Source organism: Dromiciops gliroides, chromosome 2, assembly GCF_019393635.1.
Source record: "Dromiciops gliroides isolate mDroGli1 chromosome 2, mDroGli1.pri, whole genome shotgun sequence".
Lineage (NCBI taxonomy): Eukaryota > Metazoa > Chordata > Mammalia > Microbiotheria > Microbiotheriidae > Dromiciops > Dromiciops gliroides.
This window is the reverse complement of record NC_057862.1, coordinates 572937837-572962303: the sequence shown is the minus strand read 5'-3', so window position 1 is coordinate 572962303 and position 24467 is coordinate 572937837. Positions and strand designations below refer to the sequence as shown.

Sequence of the window (24467 nt, the reverse complement as noted above, 5' to 3'; positions counted from 1 at the left end):
AGGTAGTTTTAATTCTGGTTATAAAGAGTTTTAAATGCAAAATGGAAGTATTTTTTTTTTTTAAGTAGAGAGTCAATAAGTAGCAAGTAGATTTTACTGAGCAGAGGACTGAGGCTGATCAGACCTAGGCTGTGAAAAGCCACTTTGGTGATTATGTGAAGGATGGTTTGAAGAGGAGAGAGGCTTAAGGCAGAAACCAGAGTTAGTAAACTATTGAAATGCTTCAGGCAAGAGGTAGGGATACCTTGGGTGGTAATCCTGTGATTAGAGAGGAGATGAATTCCAGAAATGTTGTGGAGGTAGCATTAACTTACTTGGCAACTGATTGAATGGTATGTGTGTGTGTGTGTGGGGGGGGGGAATTGAGATAAAGGAAGAAAGAGTTAAGGATGACTTTGAGGTTGTGAATCTGGGTGACTGGAAGTATGCTAGTCATTTTAGCAGAAATAGAATGACTCAAAACAGTAAAGAGTTTGTTTTTTTAAAAAGGGACGGACTTTTAAAGGTTAAGAAAATCACTATTTTTATAACTTGTTAACAGTAAAATGCAAACATATTGCTAGACTGATAGAAACAAAAGAAAAATACATATAAAAAGTGTTTTATAGAGACATAATAATGGCTTCATTGCTTGGAACATTATGCCCAATTCTCCTCTCCATGTGATCAATTCATACAGGAAGAGCTGTCGTATATAAATTCATTTTGGGAAGAATATTTTCATCCCCTACACATAGACTCTGAAAATAGCTTCCCTGCCTGGATCTTTGCTATGCCACAATGACTTCTTTAGGAGTGATGTCCCATAATGCCCTACAGTGGGTTTTCAGTGTTTTCCTTATGATTATCACCAAAAAAACATTTACATAGTAGCTTCCCTAAGTTCTAATGCTTTGCAGGCATCATGGATCCTTTATGTCTATACAAAAGGAAGTAAAATATAAGCTACTTGATACTGTAGTACTTGTTCAGCCCCTATGAATTCTTTTTAATAGTCCCTATAAAACCTAGCTCCTGATTGGCAAGTAATATAACCTTCATTTTAAAAAATCACTCTCTGTAAAATTAATATACATTTATATTGTCTTTTTTTTTCTTTTTGTAGTTAAGAGACAGTGTAAGGTGATTAGTACTTTCAGGCAAAATCTGCGCTGGTGGAGTCACCACAGGTCCAGGGTCATGCCCAGAACTGAAAGCTCAGGATCTCTGGTTTATAAGGTCACATAGTAGTGAAAGATGCTGGGGGCCCTATTCAAGTTGGCCAAACTCTGATAGATTGATAAAGTTGAATGCTGATATATTTATTGATACTGAGAAATAGGAGTACCATATAAACTACAATATTACTGTTGGTTTATCAGCACCCTCATTAGGGGAGGAAATGCCCCCTTGGCAATCCATATCAATACGAAAATGTTGCTTAGCAAGTACTGATTTGAAATCAGGGGAATTGGATAACCCTAAAGTTTTTCAGTGTTACCATACGGATTCAAATACTTTTCTTTTTTAACAGTCAGGGAACAATTTCCCATAGATGGCACTGCAGATAGTTGGGAATTTTATCGTATCATAGATCCTTTTCTATATTTTTATGAGCTAACAAAACTTTTTGTAATAAAACTTCTCCATGACAAAACAGTATATGCTAAGTAAATAAGAGAGGTAAAGAATAGATACAACACAAACTCTTTGAGAATAGGGATTGCTTCATTTTTTTTCTTTATATCCTAAAAACTTCAGGAAGTATCACTGTCCTAAATCCTTTTGAAAATGCAAGTGATTATAGTAGTCTGTAAGAACAAATTATTTCCAGTCTTTGTATTTTTAAGTCAATGTGTTTTCCATTAGTTAGAATTGTTATAAAATTTAATATAATATATATAATATATATATATATATATTATATATATGTATAATATATGTGGGAAAATCCTTACATTTCAAGTGAAAGTATGAAATTTTTAGAATATGATTACTACTAATAATTATAATGGCCAATATCTATATGGTGTTTTATAGTTTGTAAAATATTCCAACAATCCTGTGATGTCAACAACTCAGGTATTATATTCATACAATATGATACTTAGAACATACCTTCTTGTTGCATCATTGCTGATAGACTGTAAGACATAAGAAGAGAAATATTACTGGCTGCACAGATTATGGAAGAGTATATTGGAGAAGATGAAATTTGAATAGGAAGTTAGGTAGATAAGAGAAGGATATTCCCTGCATAAAGCAAAGGTTTAGAGGCCAAAGAGCATTGTATATATAAAGGGGATATTGAGGTAGAACAAGTTGATTGGAGCATGGGTATATAGAGCGAAGCCGTATGAGCTAAGTTTAATGGTACAAGATTGGGACGAGCCTTTAATGCTAAGACTAAGACGTGGTTTGGAATTCATCTTCTCTGACTGTCTCCCATTCCTGGAATGCTCTCCTCCTCATATCTGCCTTTTGGTTTCACTAGATTCCCTTTAAGAACCAACTAAAATCCCACCTTCTACAGGAAAATTTTCTTCCTTCCTAATTCTAGTGCGTTTCCTCTGTTAATAATTTCCTATTTATTTTGAAGATAGCATGTTTGTACATTTTCTTGTTGAGTCATTTCAGTTATGTCTGACTCTGTGACCCTCTTTGGGTTTTAGGGTTATTGGGGGGGCTGGTTTTTTGTTTGTTTGTTTGTTTTGCAAAGGTACTGGAGTGGTTTGCCATATCCTGCTTCAGGTCATTTTACAGATGAGGAATTGAGACCAAGAGGGTAAAGTGACTTTGTCTGGCACATAGTAGGTCCTTAATAAGTGCTGACTGACAGAAAATAGGAAGTGTCCTTTTGAAAGGTTTTGATTAGGTGAGTGTCATCTCCAGATTTTCACAGTAGGGAGATTAATGTAGCAGGAATGTTGAGGGATAATTCAGAGGAGAAAGGGAATAGAAATAGAGAATTTGAGTGTATGGCAATGATGGGTTGTTTTATGACAGAGGAATTGGAAAGGAGAGGATGGATATAAGAGATATCGTTAAAGGAGTATCAGTTGGATTTAGGCAACTTGAGATAGAGGGATAGTTATTGTTAACTCCAAGATTCAGAAGGTAGGAGTCTGAGTGAATGTTGGTGTCACTGCCAAAGGAGGAACAAATTTTAAAGGAAAGATGATAAAATCAGTTCTGAACATGTTGAGTTTGAGGTCCAAGTGTCCAATCCATGTTATTAATAGAAGCAGCTAGGTGGCACAGTAAAGTGCTGGACCTGGATTCAAGAAGACTTGAATTCAAATCCAGCCTCAAACACTGGCAGTGTGACCATGAGCAAATCTCTTAATATTGGTCTACTTAAGTTTTCTTATCTCTAAAATTGGCATAATAATTGCACATACCTGCCAGGTTTGTTGTGAGAATAAAATGAGTTAATATTTATGAAGTACATTTTGCAAATCTTAATGTACTTAATAAATGTTAGATGTTATTATCAATCAACCAATTGATTAAGAAGCATGTGTTAAGCATTTATTATATATAGGACATTGTCCCAAGCACTTGGTAATAAGATAAAAATAAAATAGTCCTTAGCCACATGGAGGTTATATACTGTGACAGGGGCTGAAGAGAGACAGTATGTGATTACAGGTATTTAGAGAAGAGTTTCTAGAATTTGGGGGAGATCAAGGATATCTATAGATTTAAGAGAGACATACACACACACATACACAGAGAGAGAGGGAGAGAGAGATACAGATAGACAGACACAGAGACACAGACACAGACACAGACGGACAGAAGAGAGAGAGATAAAGAGAGAGAATGGGGGGGGAGAAATGTGAGGGGTTAAGGGCAAAATATGGAGAACCCTTGAAGGAGAAAATAGCTTAAATGCTTACATAGGGTTCAGGAGACTGGATCATTGGATTTTGGCAATAAGGTGGTGACCGATGGGTCATGTGTATAAGACAAAAACAGTGGACTTTTTATTGAAAAAAATTGATTTTGTCTACAAAATTGTCTAAACAGTTCATCAGTTTTGGTTTTGGTTTTCATGTAGTCTTATGTAAGAAAGGAAAGAGATAAAAAGAAAAAAATACTCAGGAACCATCTTCATACAAATGATCAAGACACTATTTTAAAAAAGTGTTAAAACTGTTGTGTGTTTTTTCCTCTGTGGATGTTTACAAACTGCTTTTTTTCTTTCAGGAGACTGAGCTCTTAGATCTCAGTCTCGTCAAGGATGCCAGATGTGGGAAACATGCCAGAGCCCCAAAGGTAGGAAATGCTTTTTGTGATTTCCCAGGAACTGCATCAACTTTTCAACCAAACTGTGGTGTAAAATTATGGCTATAACTAAGACTTTTTTTTTTTCATTCCCTTAGAAGAGGCATTGCAACATAGTAGAAATAAATCCAGTCTCAGATCTAATATAACTTAGTTCATGTCCCACCTCTGACACATACTGGCTGGGCAACCATGGGAACATCACTTAGGCTCACATTGCTCAAAGATTCTATAAGTTACAGAACAGCTTCTGACCTGGATTGGTAGAGAAATGTTCCACATCTAGGAGTAAAATTCCTTCTTAAAAAGTGTTTTATTTTTTCTTGAAAATGGGTTAAACTTAAAAATTCCAAACTTATCTGATATTTCTCAGTGGTTAACTTAGAAATGAGATCATTTGTGCTTTTCCCGGTGCTGCTGTTTTGTGCCTCAGGCAGGTCAAGTGAAATAAACTTCAGACATGATGAAAAAAAAAACACAAACTACAGTATCTCAAACACCTTTGTAGTAAAGCTATCTCCATGAATGGAGGTGGGGACAAGAGCTAAGATGTTAGCTTCAAATTTCGGAAAATGATTTTTCTTATTAATATTGAAACACAGCTCTGGTTTTGTATTAATTTGAATGAATTCTAGTTGTTTCTATTCTAGAATCAGCACACCATAGGTAAAAGACAGATTCAACACATTCCTTTTAAAGTACAGAGGTCTTTAAAATATTTTATTGATGAACTCTTGCAACTCACCAATATGCTAAGCTATGGAAAGTATGGTGGTAAAGCCCAAGTGTGCTTTTTAATTAGTAGAATATTCATATCAAATACTATTTCTGAAGACATTAACTACTTGATCAGATATATTTTACCTTGCTAATATTGATGAAAAGGTACCTTAATCTTGTCATTCTTATGATCAATTATATAAATTTTCATTGAGACACTTGTCTACCTTTCATCTCATTCTTTCTTGATATCTTTATTTACTTGACATAAAAAACTGCCTTATTACTATGTAAATGTGCATAGCAAAGATATGAGGGAAGATAGTCCTTTTAGAGAAATTATAAGTAATTGGGGTAGCCAAATTCTACCTAAAGAAAATAATCAGGTACCCTCTTTATCCCTGAAAGATTTTTTTTATTTGCCCTGAATCAACACAATTATCTGTGTCAGTGCCAGAATTTCAGTAATTCTAATGCTCATTTCATACCAGATAATAATTTTCAGGATTAACTTCTTAGTAATGATCCAGTAATATCTAATTTTTATTTTATATAGTTACCAGTAGATGAAAAATATTGACATTTTGTTTAAAGAAATATTTTCTTTCCTGTGACAAAAACAGTTCAAATGAAGTTGTACTCAGCTGTCATCTTGTTGGTTTTTATTAATTATATAAATAAAAGATATAATTGTTCATTATTCAAAGTTAGTGTCCTGTTAGAATGTTAAGATAAAGTAATAATTAAGGATAGCTTTCTGTACCCCCTGAACAACTCAGACATGCCCTTGGATTGAGGAACAATAGGAATCAATCAAGCCTTTCTGGTGGTCCATTATAGAATCCTTTCCATTTGGATTTGTCTATTTTTATTATGATAAAAAGTGTTACAACTGTCATTATTAACCATTAAATGTTTTATTAATCATGAATGATCCTTGTTAAATGGCACAGCGAAATGGAATGTGTTCTGCTAGTAAACTCATCTTGGATTTAAGAATACGTCCCCATGACTTCCTTCAACACTCAATTTACTGAACTTTTTTTGTTTTGTTAGTCCAAATATTGAAACCAGCTGACTATTAAAGCCCTAATGTGGTCCCAATAGGGGAAGATGGCAAGTTCACAAATTATATTTTGCTAGTATTTAAAACAAACAAGCTAATCGTTACTTAGCTAACAAGTTATTATTTTTTTTGTTAGGGCAATGAGGATTAAGTGACTTGTCCAAGGTCACACAGCTTGTATGTATCAAGTGTCTGAGGCTGGATTTGAACTCAGGTCCCCCTGAATCCAGGGTCAGTGCTTTATCCAGTGTGTCAACTAGCTGCCCCTAACAAGTTTTTTTTGTTGTTGTTGTTGTTGTTTTTTTAAATGATAGGCCATTTGTGGTCATTAATGGAAACTTTATTTGAACTTTCCAAGTCTTTTTAAAAATCCTAAGACTTACATACCAATCCTATCTAAGTGACAGAAGACATTCTGTAAGTACATCTATGAAGCTTTGGCCAGCAAAGAATCACTTTGTTTGTTTGTTTGTTTTGGCAAGGCAATGGGGGTTAAGTGACTTGCCCAGGGTCACACAGCTAGTATGTATCTGAGGCTGGATTTGAACTCAGGTACTCCTGAATCCAGGGCCAGTGCTTTATCCAGTGTGTCAACTAGCTGCCCCTAACAAGTTTTTGTTGTTGTTGTTGTTGTTGTTTTTTTAAATGATAGGCCATTTGTGGTCATTAATGGAAACTTATGTTTGAACTTTCCAAGTCTTTTTAAACATCCTAAGACTTACATACCAATCCTATCTAAGTGACAGAAGACATTCTGTAAGTACATCTATGAACCTTTGGCCAGCAAAGAATCACTTTGTTTGTTTGTTTGTTTGTTTGTTTGTTTGTTTGTTTTGGCAAGGCAATGGGGGTTAAGTGATTTGCCCAGGGTCACACAGCTAGTACTTATCTGAGGCTGGATTTGAACTCAGGTACTCCTGAATCCAGGGCTGGTGCTTTATCCACTGCACCACATAGCTGTCCCCCAAAGAATCACTTTTTATAGTTTGCTTTTTCAACTTAGTTTGATTTTTATCCCTAAACCAGTCTTCAAGATGGGGTTTAAACAAATAGATTTTGGAAGTGAAGAATAAACAAATTTCTATTCATCTTCTAAATAAAACTAAAGAAAACAAGCAAATGTTCTTATTTCATGATTGTCATTCATTGTTTTAAGCTCCTAAAAGGCCAAGCCACATAACTGATGAATTATCCTTTTGTTTATTCTTCAATTCCAAAATCTATTCATTTAAATCATACCTTTCTCACTTGTATTGGAATACATTGTTATCTGATCTTGACTTGCTAGTGTAAAATACAATACTTCTGAAGTCTAAAAAGATTTGGGAAGTTCTAATAACTAAAAAGACTCTTTTGAAATGAGTCCTCATTCTGAAGACTCATGCTGAAAAAAATGTTTGCATGAAATGGAGTCTTTGGATGATCTTGAATGAAGGGAACACCAGTGTCATTAAGGCACATTATAGAAGACAGCCTAGAGTAGGAGGTTGATGACTCCTGCTAAAAAAGAAGGAACATAAAAGGAGAGGCAAAGAGATAAAATTATGGTGGATGATCTGGTAGAGATCAAAATCTAACATGACAAGCCATTGACAACTACATGAGGTCTTTAAGTAGGGTTATCACATATTGAGAATAATTTAACATCTTACTACTTCTTGCCTGGGCTATTAAAATAGCCTTGTAGTTGATCTTCTTTCTCTACTCCAATCCATTCCCTACTCTGCCAACATCTTGGGTTTTGTTTTGTTTTGTTTAAGCTCATGTTTAACCCTGACATAACCAGCCTTTTATCCCCACTCAATTAATTCCAGTGACTATTATATTCAGGATCAAATATAAAATTCTCTGTTTGGCTCTTAAAGCTCTCCACAACCTTATCCCTCCCCATATTTTCCAATCTTCCTGCATCTTACTACCCATTACATGATCTATTGGTACTTGATGCAACTAACATACAACAGTCCATCTCTCAAATCCATGCCTTTTTACTGGTTGTCCACACACTTGTTCTTGCTTATGTCAGTCTCTCACCTTCTCTGGCTTCCTTCAACCCTCACTTCAAATCCCATCATCTCCTAGAGGGCTTTTCTGCTCTCTGGTCCCCATAGATACTAGTACCTTCTCCTCTGCGATTATATCCCATCTACTTTATATATCCATATGTACCTAATTGTTTACATGTTGTGTTCTCATTCATAATGTGACCTTCTTCAAGACAGAGACCAATTTTACTGAAAGTGATTTGTTTCAGTATCACTTAGCAGTCTCTGGTACACAATAAGCACTTAATAAATATGTGATTGGTGAATAAATGCATAGATAAAATGCTTATAAAATTTTCAAATGACACAAAACTATGAAGGTTAGCTGACACATTGACAATTAGGATGCAAAAAATCTTGCTGTGCTAGAACAATGGGATTGAGTAAAATAGTAATTATAAATACAAAATACTATATTTTTCCTCAAAAATTAGTGCATTAATTGTAAGGAGAGGCATGTCTAGACAGTAGTGAAGCTACAAAGGATTTGGGAGTTTTAGTTGGCTACAATCTCAATATGATCTTACCATGTCAGTCAAAAAACCTAATGTAATATTAAGCTTCATTCACAGAGTCAGAGGGTAGAAGAATAAAGAGATGAGAGTCCTGCCATACGTTGGAATGGTCATACCATTATGAAAGATTTTGTTCAGTTCCAGAAGTCATATTTTAGAAAGGACATTGATTATCTGGAGAGTACTCGTATGAGGACAACTAGAGTAGTGAAGAGCATTGAGATAATTCTATATATGCATTAGTTGTGGGAATTTTTAATTTTTAAACTTAAGAAGGGAAGTCTTAGGGAGTATATGATGCCCATCTTCAAGTATTTAAAGGGCTGTCAAATGAAAGAGGGGGTACATTCATTCTGATAGCTCCAGAGGACAAAATTAGGAGCAATGAATGGAATTTGCAAAGAGGCAAATTTAAGCATCATACAAAGACATTTTCTGACAGAGCTATCAAAAATGGAAACTGGTTGACCCAGAAGGTAGTGGTTTCTCCTGACTGGGAATCATCAATATGATGATTGCCTACCACTTGTTGGACATGTTGTAAAGAGATTTCCATCCACCCCATGCCCCCAGGAATGGGTTGGACTAGATGGCCCCCAGAATACCTCCAACTCTGAAATTCTGTTATTCTGTGAAGATTCACCTTCATGGCCTACATCATGTGTGTTGCACTTTTGTTTTCAATTATCTAGGCATTTAAGTTATCTTGTTTTCCTCAGTACATTTTAGATTTTAAGATTTGGTAAGAAATATAAACTTTTGAATTGAAAGGATCTCATTATAGGAACCATAAGGCTTCAAGATGTTACTCTACAAAATCCATATAGTTCAGCTATTTGGCCTTTAATTATTGCCCTTAAAATATCATATAACTTTATTTTATGACTTTGGTGATAGTTTGTTCTTGCAACTAACAGTTATTTATTTTTATCTTTACAATGTTGCTGTTATTATTTAAACTGCTTTCCTAGTTCTATTCTTTTCACTCTGTATCAGTATCACTTTATCTGTATCATACATTTTCCCCAGAGTTTCTTATTTTTATCAAAACCTAATTTTCTTGTTAATGTTTTTCATTGATATCTATTCATCTTTTCAAGAAATTTAAGTTAAGGACTCACTATTTTTAAGACCTCAGAAAAGGGGCACATTGTACAAATTTTGTTAGAATTTGGTTTTCAAAAGTACTTATAAAATTCTTGTTATGCATGACTTAAAATCTTGTAAAAATCTTGTTATGCATGACTTAAAATCCTCTAAGACAAGGAAGTATCACAATGATCAGTCCTGGAGTTCTTAACCTTTTTGTGTGTCTTTTACCCCTTTGACTGTCTGGTGAAGCCTTTTGATGCCTTCCCCGAATAATGTTTTTAAATACATAAAATAGAAACAAACCATAGGGTTATAAAGGAACAATTATATTGAATAAAGATATTATTGTTTTTCTGGTCCATGACAAGAATAAAATCTCATAATAAAATATCTCCATGAACCTCTTGGGATACCTGGTCCCCAATTTAAAAAAAAAACCAACCTTATTTTGTTAAATGCCCTTTGAGAAATGCCCTTGAGATGAGAAAACTGAGCATGAGAGTTGAAGGGACTTGCCCAGAGTCAGAATTAGTAAGAAGCAGAGCAATAATTTGAACCCTTGTTCTCAGAATCCACTACACTAAGACTCCCCTTAGGTTTCAGAGAATGAGAATGTTAGAGAGGAAAGAAATCCGAGAGACCATTTAATCTAGCACCCTTATTTATTATTGAGACAGTAATAGGCGCAGGGCAGTGAAATTATTACACAAGGTTACATAATTCTACTATTGTTAGAATAGTGTAGACTCATCAAAGACCAGGTCATACATCTAAAAGGTGAGGCAATAATAATAAAAAAATCTGGTTTCTATTATATTGCTTCAGTATTGATTCCAAATTACAAAATTAAATTACATCATGTCTAATAAAATTTTTAATTGCTAAGGTAAATTAAAATTTGGAGCTAACTATTTAATGAGGAAGGTATTGAACAATATTATCACATAAAGTCAATTAGTAAACTAAAGATGTTTGAATTAAGAAGAGAAGTCCCCATTAGATCATAAAATCAAAGATTTAAATTGTCAAGAGACTTCACAGGCCATATAGTTTAACTCCTCGATTTTATATTTGAGGGACCTGAAGGTAAAGGGAGTTAAGTGAGTTGTCCAAGTTCACAGGTGTTTTCTTGACCAGCTTCACCTATCATCATTTGGTAGTTATACAAAATTACTCAAGATTCTTTTAATATTCGTTAAAATTAAATATTAGCATTGAAAATATTTCACCCAAATCCTAAATCAATTTTGAATCCAAATAATATTGACAATTCTATTCATCCTTTTAAAACATCCATCTCACTGTTCTCTATTTTTACATATAACCAAGAATTTACTGAATTTTACTAATAAATTGCTTCCATACTATGTACAACTATTTCACATGCTAAGTAAAACTATTTCATTTTGTAAAAGAAAAAAAATAGAAGTATTAAGTTATTTTTCAACAATAATTCTATATAAGCATTTAGGGGAAGGCTAAATTCTACATAGCAAATAGATAATAAATTATTTTGTACCTTGTGAAATCTCAGGGATAAATTTTATGTTGATTTTTAAGGGTAAAGGAAGAAGAATTTTTTTTTCTACTCTTTTTCCCCACAGGGCAATTAGGGTTAAGTGATTTGCCCAGGGTCAAACAGCTAGTGTCAAGTGTCTGAGGCTGGATTTGAACTCAGGTCCCCCTGAATTCAAGGCCAGTGCTTTATGTACTGTGCCACCTAGTTGTTCCAAAGAAAATTATTTTTTTTAATGTGTCCTTATTTAATTTTTTTAAAATTTACTACTTTTTCTATGTCTATGAATCTACAAATGTACAGGTCTTTGTTATTCAAAACCAGGTGGCGGTTACATATATGCATATATGTGCTAAAATTTATACACACATATATATATGTATGTGTGTATATACACATATGTACATATATGTGTGCATATGCATATATGTGTGTTATGGCAGATATATCAAGAAATGTAGAAGTTTCTAAATTTTAATTGATTAAGTTTGCCTTCCATGTACTTTCAGTGGCGGATTTATATGTTTTTATCCAGGTGTAAATTATAAGCCACAGTTCCTTTTTATGTTCATTAAACTCCATTGATGTCAGTAGTTTCCTTGGAAACAAAAAATCTTTATGCAACTAGTCAGAGGTTTGGTAGCAATAATATTAGGATGCTGATGAGAGTAAGAAATAGTTCCTTTAGCAAATGTTTTCATTGAAAACTTTGATCCATTTATCTTCCTTTATTCGATCGCTACAAATAAAAATGTTAAAATGGATAGTAGCAATATCCCAGTATCTTTCCTAAACATCTAAAACCTCCTAATAGTCATTCACATAACATGTATGCCAAGTGTTTTCTATAAAATGGCAAAATTTTATTACAGCTCGTGCAGATACTAGCCATTGATATATTTATTACCTCTCCTACACCAACATTTAAATCCTCTAAGCCTATCACAACAAAACATTTCACTTATATGTATCCATATATAATAAAACATTAAAACTATTTATCTATTATACATTGATATTAAGATTATATGTATTTTTACAACATCAAATATCTAAGTATCTGCCTTGCTCTTTTGGTTGTTATAAGGCTCAATTTAAAAAACAAAACAACACACCACTCTATAAAGGGCTTTTACAAACTTAAAAGCAACACATAAATGCTACTCTTGAAAATACTAATATACCACAGAGTACCAAAAAGTGAATCGTTGTGAATTATTATTAATTATAAACAAAAATCATATAATCATTATCATTATATATATATAATTCCTCCTTTTATTCAACTATAATGAAAACCCCACCACAAATCCATTTAAAACTCCGTTGGGTATCCCCTGTCTAAAAGACTACTTCTTAGGGATGAAACCATTTCTAAAATTGTCGTAGGAATTACTTTCCTTAAGCAAATGAAATTATTCAAATAAGATAGATCTCTCAGCCACTTGTACTAGTTATCAGCCCCCTCCGGTGGTTCATAACTACAGGCTGACTCTTTACTAGTTTTTAATTAGCAATAATTAGAAATCTTGTAATTTTTTAGTAATTTACTACTTTCCTGCTAGAGAAGGAAATGGCAAACCACTCCAGTATCTTTGCCAAGAAAACCCCATGGACAGTATTGGTGTGCTATGGTCCATAGGGTCACAGAGCCAGACACTACTGAAAGAGAACAATAAAGAAATGCATGGCCTCAGGCCTCTGACAACTTTGAAAGCCAGTTAAGGGGGAAAGGGTCATACAATAATGTTTATAATATTTAAACAACAACAACAATAATTATAATAAAAATAACAACTTGCCTTATGAAAGCACTTTTTCCGCAAGTCTGTGGGTTTATGTAGGTATCCTGAAGAAAATACATTATAAACGTAAAAAAATACTATAGAATTATGAAGTATGATTATTATATTACTAAATTATAATATTAATCATAATTATCAGAGAATTATGTTTTTTTCATAGTTCCAGTGAGGAAACATTGGCCGAGAGAGGACAGTTTAAAAGCTTAGGCTTTTGATTCTAAGACTCTTTCCACATTTCCATAGCATTATTAGTAGATGAAAAGTATGCAGGCTAAGAACATCGTGTAGGAATTGGACTATACAAGGATACTATATGTATATATATGTGTGTGTATATGTGTATGTATGTGTGTGTGTGTGTGTATATATATATATATATATATATATATATATATAAACTTAGAAAAGCCTCTGTATCCACCATAAGACTGCATAAATAAGTATACTTAGTTCTCCCATTATTCCATCATGTATATTTGAGTAAGTCACATTTGTTTTACATGTATAGTAGGATTGTATTTTGGATCCTTAAACATTTTTTAAATGCAACTGTTCGCCATCTTGTGGTGAAGTCTGGTACCAAGTTCTTAACACTAAAAAAGACCTGGCAATCTAAATAGGAAAGCATTTATCTTAGAAGAGTGTCATTTTCCTCTGTGTCCATCCCCCGCCCCATACCCACATGTAGATAATTGTTTTTTTTAATAAGGAAAACTTTATCTTTACTAATCACCTGTCAATAATATCAATTTTCAGTATGGAATGGCAAGTGATCTTTTAAAAGTCAACTTTCACACACTAGATTCTATGAAAGTTTGGGAGATATCAAAATGTTTAAATTCTTATAGAGGAGATTGGCCAATGACCAGGAACAGTCTTCTTCCATCAAACAGGGAGAAAAAAGTCAAGGGACAAAGCCTGGCAAATAAGCCAAATGAGCAAAAAGAGTATTCTAGGGATGACACAGTACATAGAATGCTGGATTTGGAGCCAGGAAGACCTGAGTGCAAATCCCCCCTCAGGTAATTTTTAGCTGTGTGACCCTGAGCAAGTCATCTAACTTCTCTGGATCTCAGTTTCCTCATATGTAAAATTGGAAACACTTAAATTGTGAGCAACAACCTCATAGGGAGAATCAAAAGAGATAACGTATCTATCATTTTCAAGCCTTAGGGATGTATATAAACACTAGCTATATTTTTTATTATCATTATTTAAGAATGAAACTGGAAGGATAACAAATAAATGGAAAATGGAATCAGCCTATAAAGATGCATGTCATCTTTTCTGCATCCACATCACAGCATCCACTGTGCTGCATTATGAAATAAAAAATTGGCACTGAAGAAAATAAAGATGAAGTAGGTACAAAGGAAATCCTTGCTGGAGGAAATATAGTTTGTAGGGAGTAGAGGCTTTGGTTCGTAGAAGATCTGAAAGAGGGTAAAATACCAAAGACTTTTTTTTTAGAATTAGACAATCACATAAAAAGAGGCAGCATGATAGATATATTAGAAAGCTGGCCTCAATGCCAGGAAGACTTGGGCTTAAGGAATTTCCTCACCCCAAAGTACCATGTACTAGTGAAATTGCAGGTCTACTTCCCATCTATATCCTTATCCCCAAAACTTAGAAAGGGGACTGACAATATGCCAATATTAAGTATCCTATATGACTACTTTCCCACCACTATGAAATCTTCCTGAGCAAAATCTACACACATATCAAGGGCACCTTTAATGAAGACACTAGAGAAGAATTGGCAGGTTTTCACAAATAATATTTCATGGTAGACCACATCTTTTCAATGGCAAAACTGATTCAAAGCTAAAGAAAGTAAAAGTCCCATTCTTTATTATTTTAATTACAAAAAAGTAACTGATTCAGTAAAGAGAAAAGGTCATCTTAAAGGTTCTTCTACAACAACGTATCTCACAGACAAATAATAAAATGTAAGATTTTCTTGAAGACTGTAGCAACCATAAAAATGTCTGGTGATCCTGAAATCATTAATCTAAAGCAAAACATAAGAAGTGGAGATGTCAAAGGTGTTTATCAGTGCCATGAAAATGCCATATAAAAATGTAATATCAGTACCATGTTAAAAAAACTATCCAGGAAAGAGTTCATACGGCTTTTACATTTTGGGGGGCAGGGCAATGAGGGTTAAGTGACTGGCCCAGGGTCACACAGCTAGTAAATGTCAAGTGTTTGAAGCGAGATTTGAACTCAGGTTCTCCTGAATCCAGGGCCGGTGCTTTAGCCACTGTGCCACCTCGCTGCCCCTGAAAAAGTTCATATGGCAATGAAACTCTCAACATTATGGTGAGATCCTCCAAATACTTTTGTTTGCACATAATATCACTCATATTATATCAAATCCTGCTTTATTGCTGAGCCTCCTAAATGAGCTCTTTGGACTCTTTTATCCCCAATGCTTAGCACAACACCCAGAATATAGTAGATGCTTAATAAATATTTATTGATTGATAATTCCTTTTTAATAACTGCTTATATTTAGAAATGCTGATCTATCCCTGGCTATATTTCAAATGAGCTGCACAAGTATAAAGGAATCAGAAATTAAATACAAAAATGATTGGTGATCATTACTAAGCAAAAACACAATATTCTCTAAGTGCCTATTTCATCCCTTCATTATCTCTCCCCTCTACTATTGCAAAATCCTCCTATTTTTTTCCTTACTTCATATTTCTCCTAAATTGAAACCCTATTATACCCTGATGTCTTCAATAGAAATAGACAACTGACACCTTCCCCAGAAAACCCACAAATTAGAGAATACCTGGATTTCCAAGCTAGTTCTAAACTTAGTTATAATTTTTATAGTTTGTTACTTACTTCCACACTTCTTTTCATTAACTCAAATCCGTATGGGAATGCAGAGAATGGAAAAATCCCTGAGCAAAATCATCACAGAATTGTCACTAAGGCTTAAGTTTTGCCTTGTTTGAAACAAAGGCCAGTGCACAGGACACAACCTACCATGTCTTCTGAAGCAGAGAAGAAAACTCTCTCACATAAAGACAGACATGAAATAATTATAAATTGATGAGAAATTTGTGTTACTTTATAGACATATAGACATTTACCCTTTCATGAACAATAAACAAAACAACTAATCAATTTGAAGATATTTATAAAAATGACACACTTAGAGAACTTTGTTTTCTTTTTTAGTATTTTGAAAGTAGTAATTACCTTTACCTGAATGCAAATCCCCTTAAATGATTCTCACCATTACAGAAGGGATTATTCCCAAACAGAGAGGTTTATGTGCAAATGGAAGGGTTTCCAAATATGGCCTTTTGGGCCATTTCTCTCTCTCTCTCTCTCTGTCTCTCTCTCTGTCTCTGTCTCTGTCTCTCTCTCTCTCTCTCTCTCTCTCTCTGTCTCTCTCATTATTTTTTATGATGATAAAATAAAATAAACAAACAAAAAAACCCTTGCTTTAACCAATATCCTGGTGGGTTCTCTTTAGATCTGATGTTGTGTGGATACCAATGTAGCATGCCCTTATCCCTTCATCTTTCTACACGATCAGCCTTCTTTTCCAAACATACACTATGTAATTCTTTATTAGTAATATATGCCCTGCAATCTCCTCACCTATTCCAGGCACTCTTTTCCACTGCATTTTACATGACTGTCAACTTTAACTCTTTGGAGAGTGGCACTTTATGACTCAGAGGTATGTAATGTTACTATGATCAGGACAGGATGTAGGAACTGGATTTGTGATTTCATTGGTATAGAGAATTCTCAGATGAGGAACCTTATATTACAAATGCAGGTGAGCACCTTCCCTTAAACTAGCGTTTTTAAATTTAAATTTAAAGCACAGAGACCCCTTGATCATATATATAGTCAATTTGTGTCAGAGGCAGGAGTTAAGCCCAGGTCTTCTTGGATCCAAGGCCTCAACAAGCTCCCCATCTAATGGCAGAGTCAACAAACAAATATATACAAATTAAGCTATAAACAGGAAATATTTGAGAGGGAAGGTGCTAGAATTGAGAGGGGCTGGGAAAGTCTTGGAAGATTTGGGAATTAAAGGAAGCCAGGGAGGTCAGAAGGCAGACAGAGGAGGAGGGAGAAAATTCCAGGCAAAGGAGATGGCCAGAGAAAATGTCCAGAGCTGATAGATGGAGGGTTCATAAAAAAACAAGGAGGTCAGTGTCACTGAATCCGAATATATGTCAGGGAGTAAGGTGCGCTTATTTTAGATTATGTTTTTATGGAATAAATATGAGAGAGTTCACCATTTCAAAGACTAGCCAGGTAAAGACTTGCCAGCTATTAGCAACCAATGCATGAGTGATCTAAATCACTAATGATCAGAAAAAGTACAAATTGGAAAAAAAAACCCTGAGGTTTCACTACATACCCACTAAATTGAAAAAGGTGAGAAATAGTCAGTGTTGGAGAGATGTAGAAATATGGGCATTCTAATGCATGGTTGGTGGAGTTGAGTATTAGTAGAATCATTCTGGAAAGTAACTGGAAGTTATACAAAAATGGTTAAAATGAATGAGAGATTTCACTGGTAGGCACATATTATGAAAAGATCATTGAAAAAAATTAAAGTTTCCAAATACATCAAAATATTTATAGCAGAACTATTTTGTAGTAGTAAAGAACTGCATACAGGATCAATGCCTGTTGAATAAAGAATGACTAAACAAATTGTGGTACACGACTATAAGAAATGACAAGCACAATGGAGCTAATTACATTAATTCATACAAAGTGGGATAAGCAGAGCCAAGAAAAATTACTTAATCCTGTTTGCCTCAGTTTCCTCATCTGCAAAATGTGCTGGAGAAGAAAATAACAAATCATTCCATTATCTTTGCCAAGAAAACCCCAAATGGGATCATAGAATCATACATGACTGAAACAACTGAACAATAACAAAGATATCTGTCTCATTAGGAGCTAGTCAAAATGGTCAAATCCCTCCCCCACCCCCACCCCAGGATTGGTTTAAAAGCAAAAAGGGTATACTACTTAACTACTTGAACAGGCTTTCTTTTAATCAGCAAGTATTTATTGAATAGTTACAATATTCAAAGTATTTTAAATGAGGTTATCATAGGCCTTTGAGATTTCACTTCTCTGGACTAGTACAAAGGTAAATTTTATCTAGAATGTCAAATACACACTAGAAGTTTGGTATGTGTGGTGCACATGGAAGGGAATGGATTTGGATAATGCAATTCATTTCCTTTCTTTGCAACTTTCTTACTACCAATGTGACCTTGCTCAAGTTACTTTATATCTTTGGACTTCAGTTTTCTCAATGGAAGGAATTGGATGCCATTCCTGGTCCTTTCTAATTCTAAATCTATGACTCTATGGTAATATAGGGACAACATCATAACCACAGATTACTTAGTTGTATTGCTTATGGTCTAGTCTTTATTTTTTCCATTTTATTTTATTTTTTTTCTCAACCAGTTTAAGTAACTTCTAATAGAGAAACTCTTATCAGTGGAGATTGGCACCTGTTCTGGAACACACACACACACACACACACACACACACACACACACATAAAATTCTGAACTTAAGAAATAAAACAAGCATTTATTTCTATAAGACAGTAGAATAGGAAAAAAGATGATTACACATTAAACTACACATCTATTATAAACAACTTGCTATTCCTTTTATTTTGTTTTGTTTTTATTTTTTTTGCGGGGCAATTGGGGTTAAGTGACTTGCCCAGGGTCACACAGCTAGTAAGTGTTAAGTGTCTGAGGCCAACTTTGAACTCAGGTACTCCTGAATCCAGGGCTGGTGCTCTATCCACTGTGCCATCTAGCTGCCCTATTCCTTTTAAATATAGAATAAAGTTATCCGCATAACTTTCTTTTTTTTCCTTTTTTCTCTCCCCTCCCCACACTAGAGGTGGCTACCATTAGACACAAATATGCATATGTACGTAAAATTATTCTATACATATTTCTATTTTCTGGATAATGTTTATGCTCTATTATTTCATAACTTGAAAAAGCAAAAACTGAAAATTAAAGAAATGTATGCTTTTTGAGAATAAACTATTGAAAAATGTAATTAAAAGCTGTATGAAAACTCTGTTAAATAGTTTAGCTGCCTAGATGTTTATAATTGAAAAAATTAAAAGTGAAATCTTTTCTCCCTTGTTTTCCACCACATTTTACAGATAATACTCTTTTGTGATTAAGCTAAATAGTAGCAACTGTACTATAATTATTTCCACAGGTGGGATTACTAAAATAAGTTATTTATGTGTCTTAGAGAAGTCTTTTCAATTTGAATAAATATTAAGTTGTCCTCAGGTCAAGAAGACTGGCTTCAAGTCTCATTTCTGATACATTTTGGTTATAGGATCCTACACCAGAGGCATAACCTCTTAATGCTCTTGACATATTTAAGCTGCAGAGTAGGTTTGCGAGTCTGCATTGGTAGAGAGAGTTTCTTCACTAGTGAGTTCCCTATACCAATTAAACCCCATGTCCAATTCAAACCAAAGAAATGCTCAGTGAACAAGCATAATACACAAATGTTGCTGTTCAGTCATTTTTCAGTTGTGTCTGACTCTATCACCTCATTTGAAGCTTTCTTGGGAAAGATACTGTACTGGTTTGCCATTCCCTTCTCCAGTTCATTTTACAGATGAGTAACCAAGGGCAAGCAGGGTTAAGTAACTGCCCAGAGTCACATGGTTGGTAAGTGTCTGAAGCTGAATTTGAACCCTGAAAGATAAGTCTTCCTGACTCCAGGTCTGACACTCTATCCAATGAGCCACCTAGCTAACTAATATATGAATGGGTAACATTTTTATACTACAATATCCATTTATTTCTTTGTATTCTCATAATAATAGTTAGCATTTATGCAACCCTTTACATTTTACAAAATATTTTACATTTGCTAAGTCATTTGATCCTCACCATAGCCCTGGGAATTAGGTGTTTTGATTATTCCCAGTTTACAGATGGAGAAACTGAGGAAGATACAAGTAAAGTGACTTGCCCAGAATCATATAGTTAATAGGTGTCAGAAGCCAGATTTGAATTTTTCCTGACTCCAAGTCCTGTGTTCTATCTACTGTACTACCTACCTGCCTCTAAAGCCCTTAAGAGTAACTATTTTTATTTCAATAGTACATTGGAGATATAATCTCACCAATATGGGCATTCTTTTCAGTAATGGATATTATAATTAATCCATGTCTGCCCATCCTGTTCAGTTATCATCCATCTTCTTCCATAAGCTTATTACAGTGGGGTTCATCCAATGCAATGGGAGCCTCTCTCAGTTTTTCTTCACAATGCAGCATGAAGCCTCTTCATCCATTGTCTCCTGCCTTAACACATAACTAGCCATCTTTTACTCCACTCATACATTTCTTTTATGATGTTCTTTAAATCACTTTTGTATGTTTCCTTGTTTATGATGTTCCTCACTACACTGCCAATTCTATACTTTATGGGGGGTTGTAGAAAACATGTCCAAAGGATGTGTTTTATTTGAATGTTAAAATATTACCATTGGGGGGGACAGCTAGGTGGCACAGTGGGTAAAGCACAAGCAATAGATTCAGGAGAAACTCAGTTCAAATCCAGCCTCAGACATTTGACACTTACTAGCTGTGTGAACCAGTACAAGTCACTTAACCTTTACCAAAAAAAAAAATGTTTAGGAACATTGTTCAGTTCAGGATAGACAACCAAAAACTTTGGTGTGTTACCATTTTTGATGTTTTATAAAACAAAGCTCATTTAGGTCAAATAATATGATGCTACTTATTACCTTTTTTAAACTGTAAAGTATTGGGATTGAACTAGATCATCCAAGAGGTACCTTCTAAGCAAATTTGAAAGTTGAGAATCCTGTGTTCTACCCTATCCTTCCTGAAGTTTTATAAGTTTTCTCTTAAATTATATGTTGTACCTGAATATCAAGGATTTCAATTTAGCCCATATTGTAACTATGATTATCATCTAGGGATTTTTTTCTCAAAGTGTAAAGTTACTTTAGGGATTCTGGGACACAATTAGATTGGGGTCAGAAGGTCGGAATTAAATGTTTGTGTATGCTAAATCAAAAAGATGTTCTATTTGAGGAAAAGAATAACAATCTCAATACATAGAGCAGCACCACAATGTAGTTTTGACATTCTGAACTAGGAGTCAGGTGACCCAGAACAAGTTCTGACTTTGCCCTTTCTTTGCATTATGACCTTGAGGAAGTTAAACTTCAACGAATTTCCTCATCTGTGAAATGGGAATAAAACGTACTCCATGACTAACAGAGCTGTTTGTGATGATCACAGCATCTCTGAACCTCAAGTTGAAAGGGGACTGAGAAGCATTCTAATAACATAATGGATTTGTGTTGTTCAGTCATTTTTTTTTGTCATGTCCAACTCTTGGTGACCCTATCTGGATTTTGCTTGGCAAAGATACTGGAGTGGTTTGACATTTCCTTCCCCAGCTCATTTTACAGATGAGGAAATTGAGACAAACAGGGTTAAGTGACTTGCCCAGGGTCACATAGCTATTTGCATATTTGAGTATGGATTTGGACTTAGATAGATGAATCTTTTGTTTGGAACATGAATGCAGTTCCTCATGCACAATATTCTACCTCCAATCTCTGTGATCAGACCTAGAATGCACCCCCTCCTATCCTCTTAGAAGACCTTACCTTCAGAAAAACAGTTTAGCACCACCTTTACGTGAAGTATGTGGCAATTGCTCCTGCTGCTAGTGCCTCCCTTACCTCAAAAAACAAACAAAAAAAAACTAACAAAGAAAAAAATAACCCCATTGTTGTATTGATTTGGTAGGTATTTTGTATATTCTTTTATATATACTTGATTTTTCCTTAAAGTACAGAAATAACTTCCTTTTTATATTTGTATACTTACTACCTAGCAGAATGTCTTATAAATGTTGGTAGCTATTTAAAAATATTTGAGAAAAGAATAGAATTTCCATGTGATATAGTAGAGGGAGCATGGAGCTCCAAGTCAGGAAATCTAGACTGCGTTACTTAGTAGCTAAGTAATTATGCACAAATCAGTTTGAAGCTCTGCACCTCACTCTCTTCCTCTTTAAAATGCTTGTTCCACTGTCATAGTAATACAAATGTATTGGGAGCATTGGTATGCACTAACATGCTGCTAGCTTCTTATCTTTGCCTTAATAATACATATAGCCTGGTAGGAATTACAAAGTCATCAACACTGATAATGAATTATCTAAGAACATCAAACAGGTAAATTGTTATCTTCTGGTCCAGTTGAAATTCTGACCAGCTTTCTAGCTCAAGGCAGTGAATTGGAATTTATGTCTGCTGCTTATAACTCTAGTTCCCATATTTCCATTGCTTCTTGTGGCATTGGATATGTAAGAGAAAGACAATTTACCTCCTAAAAAGCAATGTGGGAGTTTTGTGGTTAGATTGAGGTGATTATCTCAGAGAGCAGCTCTAATGTGGTTAATGAAGCAATCATTTTAAACCTTGAAGTAACTTCCCATGTGGAGGTCAGAAAAGTTGTTTTATGATGCACTGTGAGAAGGAGAGATAGGGTAGAAGAAATTAGAAGCTTAAGTGAGTTAGAATTTCTTTAAAGAAATTAAAAAGAAACAGAACCACTCAATCAACTGATCAGCAAGCATTTATTAAGTACTTAGCATGAATTTAGAATCTTGATCACCTGAGTTCAAATCAGCCTCAGATACTTTATTAGCTGTGTGGGGCTCATTAAGTTTCCTTAACTATAAAACGGGGATAAAGATAGGACTTAAATCTCAGGATTATGAGGGTCAAATGATATAATATTGTTAAATGTTTGCAAAATATACAACACTATATAAATGGTAGGTGGTGTTATTATTAATGATTTATTATTATTATTATTATTATTATTATTATTATTATTATATTCTACTATGTACCAGGCACTGTGTAAGGTAGTGAGTATGCAAAGCTAAACAGGAATGTCCTGACTTACAAAGAACATCAGGGATTCTGAGAGTCAGGAAAGATGAAAAACACATATCCAAGAAATACTTTATGCCTGGTTTTGATTTGTTTTGACCCATAAAAAGACGTTTACAAATACCCCTTGCTAGACTGAAGGCCTTATGACAAGGGGTGTTCCTTTGAAGGACATTCACTACATTCCTTTTGGACTCTAGAACATGATGCCAGATTCATCTGTTTACACAAAATTTTGTTTGAAGTTTAAGGATAGGTTAGGAATGAATTTCCTAGTGGCATAAAAAATGTTTTGTTTATAGGGAGTGTGTAGGTACTTGGTTTTTTTTTTTTCCAGGATGTTCTGTTTATCCATAAACACATGTCCAACTAGTTCTGATGGTGAAAGTGTACATAATGAAAAATGAATGTTCTAGCAGTCCTCCCCACATGAATCTGAATGACTGAATTATAGTTCTGGAAACCCAAAGGCACATTTTTGCCAACAGAATAATTGCATAGGGTTTCTCAACCACTTTCAGTAATACTTGAAAGATTGTGAAAAGGGGCCAGGGCACTGAAAACCTAGAGAAGGGCAGGTATTATATTAATATTCAAAAATCCAAAGGGAACTTCAGAACAAAACCTTTCAACTCTAGAATAGCAAGCTTTCAACTTTGCAAAATTCTATAATGTATTATTAGAATGATAGTGAACATCTAGAAAAAGGAAACAAGTGATTACAAAGATATAGTATGGAGAGAATGGATTTTAGTGGAAAGGGTAGCATCTCTGGAAGTCATATTCCATCTCTGAGGCTTACTACTTGTGCTACTTTGAACATGTTACTTAACTTCCTCCATGGATCTCAGTTTCCTAATCTGTAAAATAGGGTGACAAGTAGGTGGCTTCTGAGTTTCCTCCTATCTTTAGAATCAGGATCCTATAAGATGCCATGCCACATTAGTCTTATTTACTTGTTTGACTGGTAGATTAGGGGGATACTGGAGATATAGTTTACTTAGATTTTGGCAAAGCATTTCATGAGGCTTGACCTTATCTTTATGGGATTATAGATGGAGTAAGGACAATTGAATAAAGAGAAGACATTAAACCTATCCTTGATTTTATAAATGCAAATGGACCATTTTATAGGCACAAGAACTTCTCATAGTTCATATGAACAATCCCTGTCCTATATTCTTTCCTGAGAAAAAAAGATTTGAAAACTTAAATGTTAAAAAAAAAATGTTCGTCAGATTAAATTGAATCAGATATCTTTCCTCTCCTACCTCTACTCTTGTACAACAAACAGATGGCTAAAAGTAGTGCAGGTGCTTCCATTTCAGAACCATCTCCATTTGTTAATAGAACATTTCTGTGAGTGGTAGTGGGTGTAATGGAATGCAGACTGTATTTGGATTCACCTGGGTTTGAATACCA

The 24467-nt window shown here is 34.5% G+C and overlaps 1 protein-coding gene across 5 annotated transcripts in view; it reads left to right on the top strand.

The window, feature by feature from the left end:
• Positions 1 to 24467, top strand: part of PLCB1 (phospholipase C beta 1) — an 856495-nt gene that overhangs the window by 253722 nt on the left and 578306 nt on the right. For 4 of the 5 annotated variants that reach the window (XM_043984631.1, XM_043984630.1, XM_043984634.1 and 1 more), the window contains one exon: positions 4192 to 4260. The exons of the other annotated variant lie outside the window; for it this stretch is intronic. In XM_043984631.1, coding sequence (XP_043840566.1) covers positions 4192 to 4260 — 69 coding nt within the window. The remainder of the gene's footprint in view (positions 1 to 4191; positions 4261 to 24467) is intronic. 5 annotated transcript variants of the gene reach the window in all.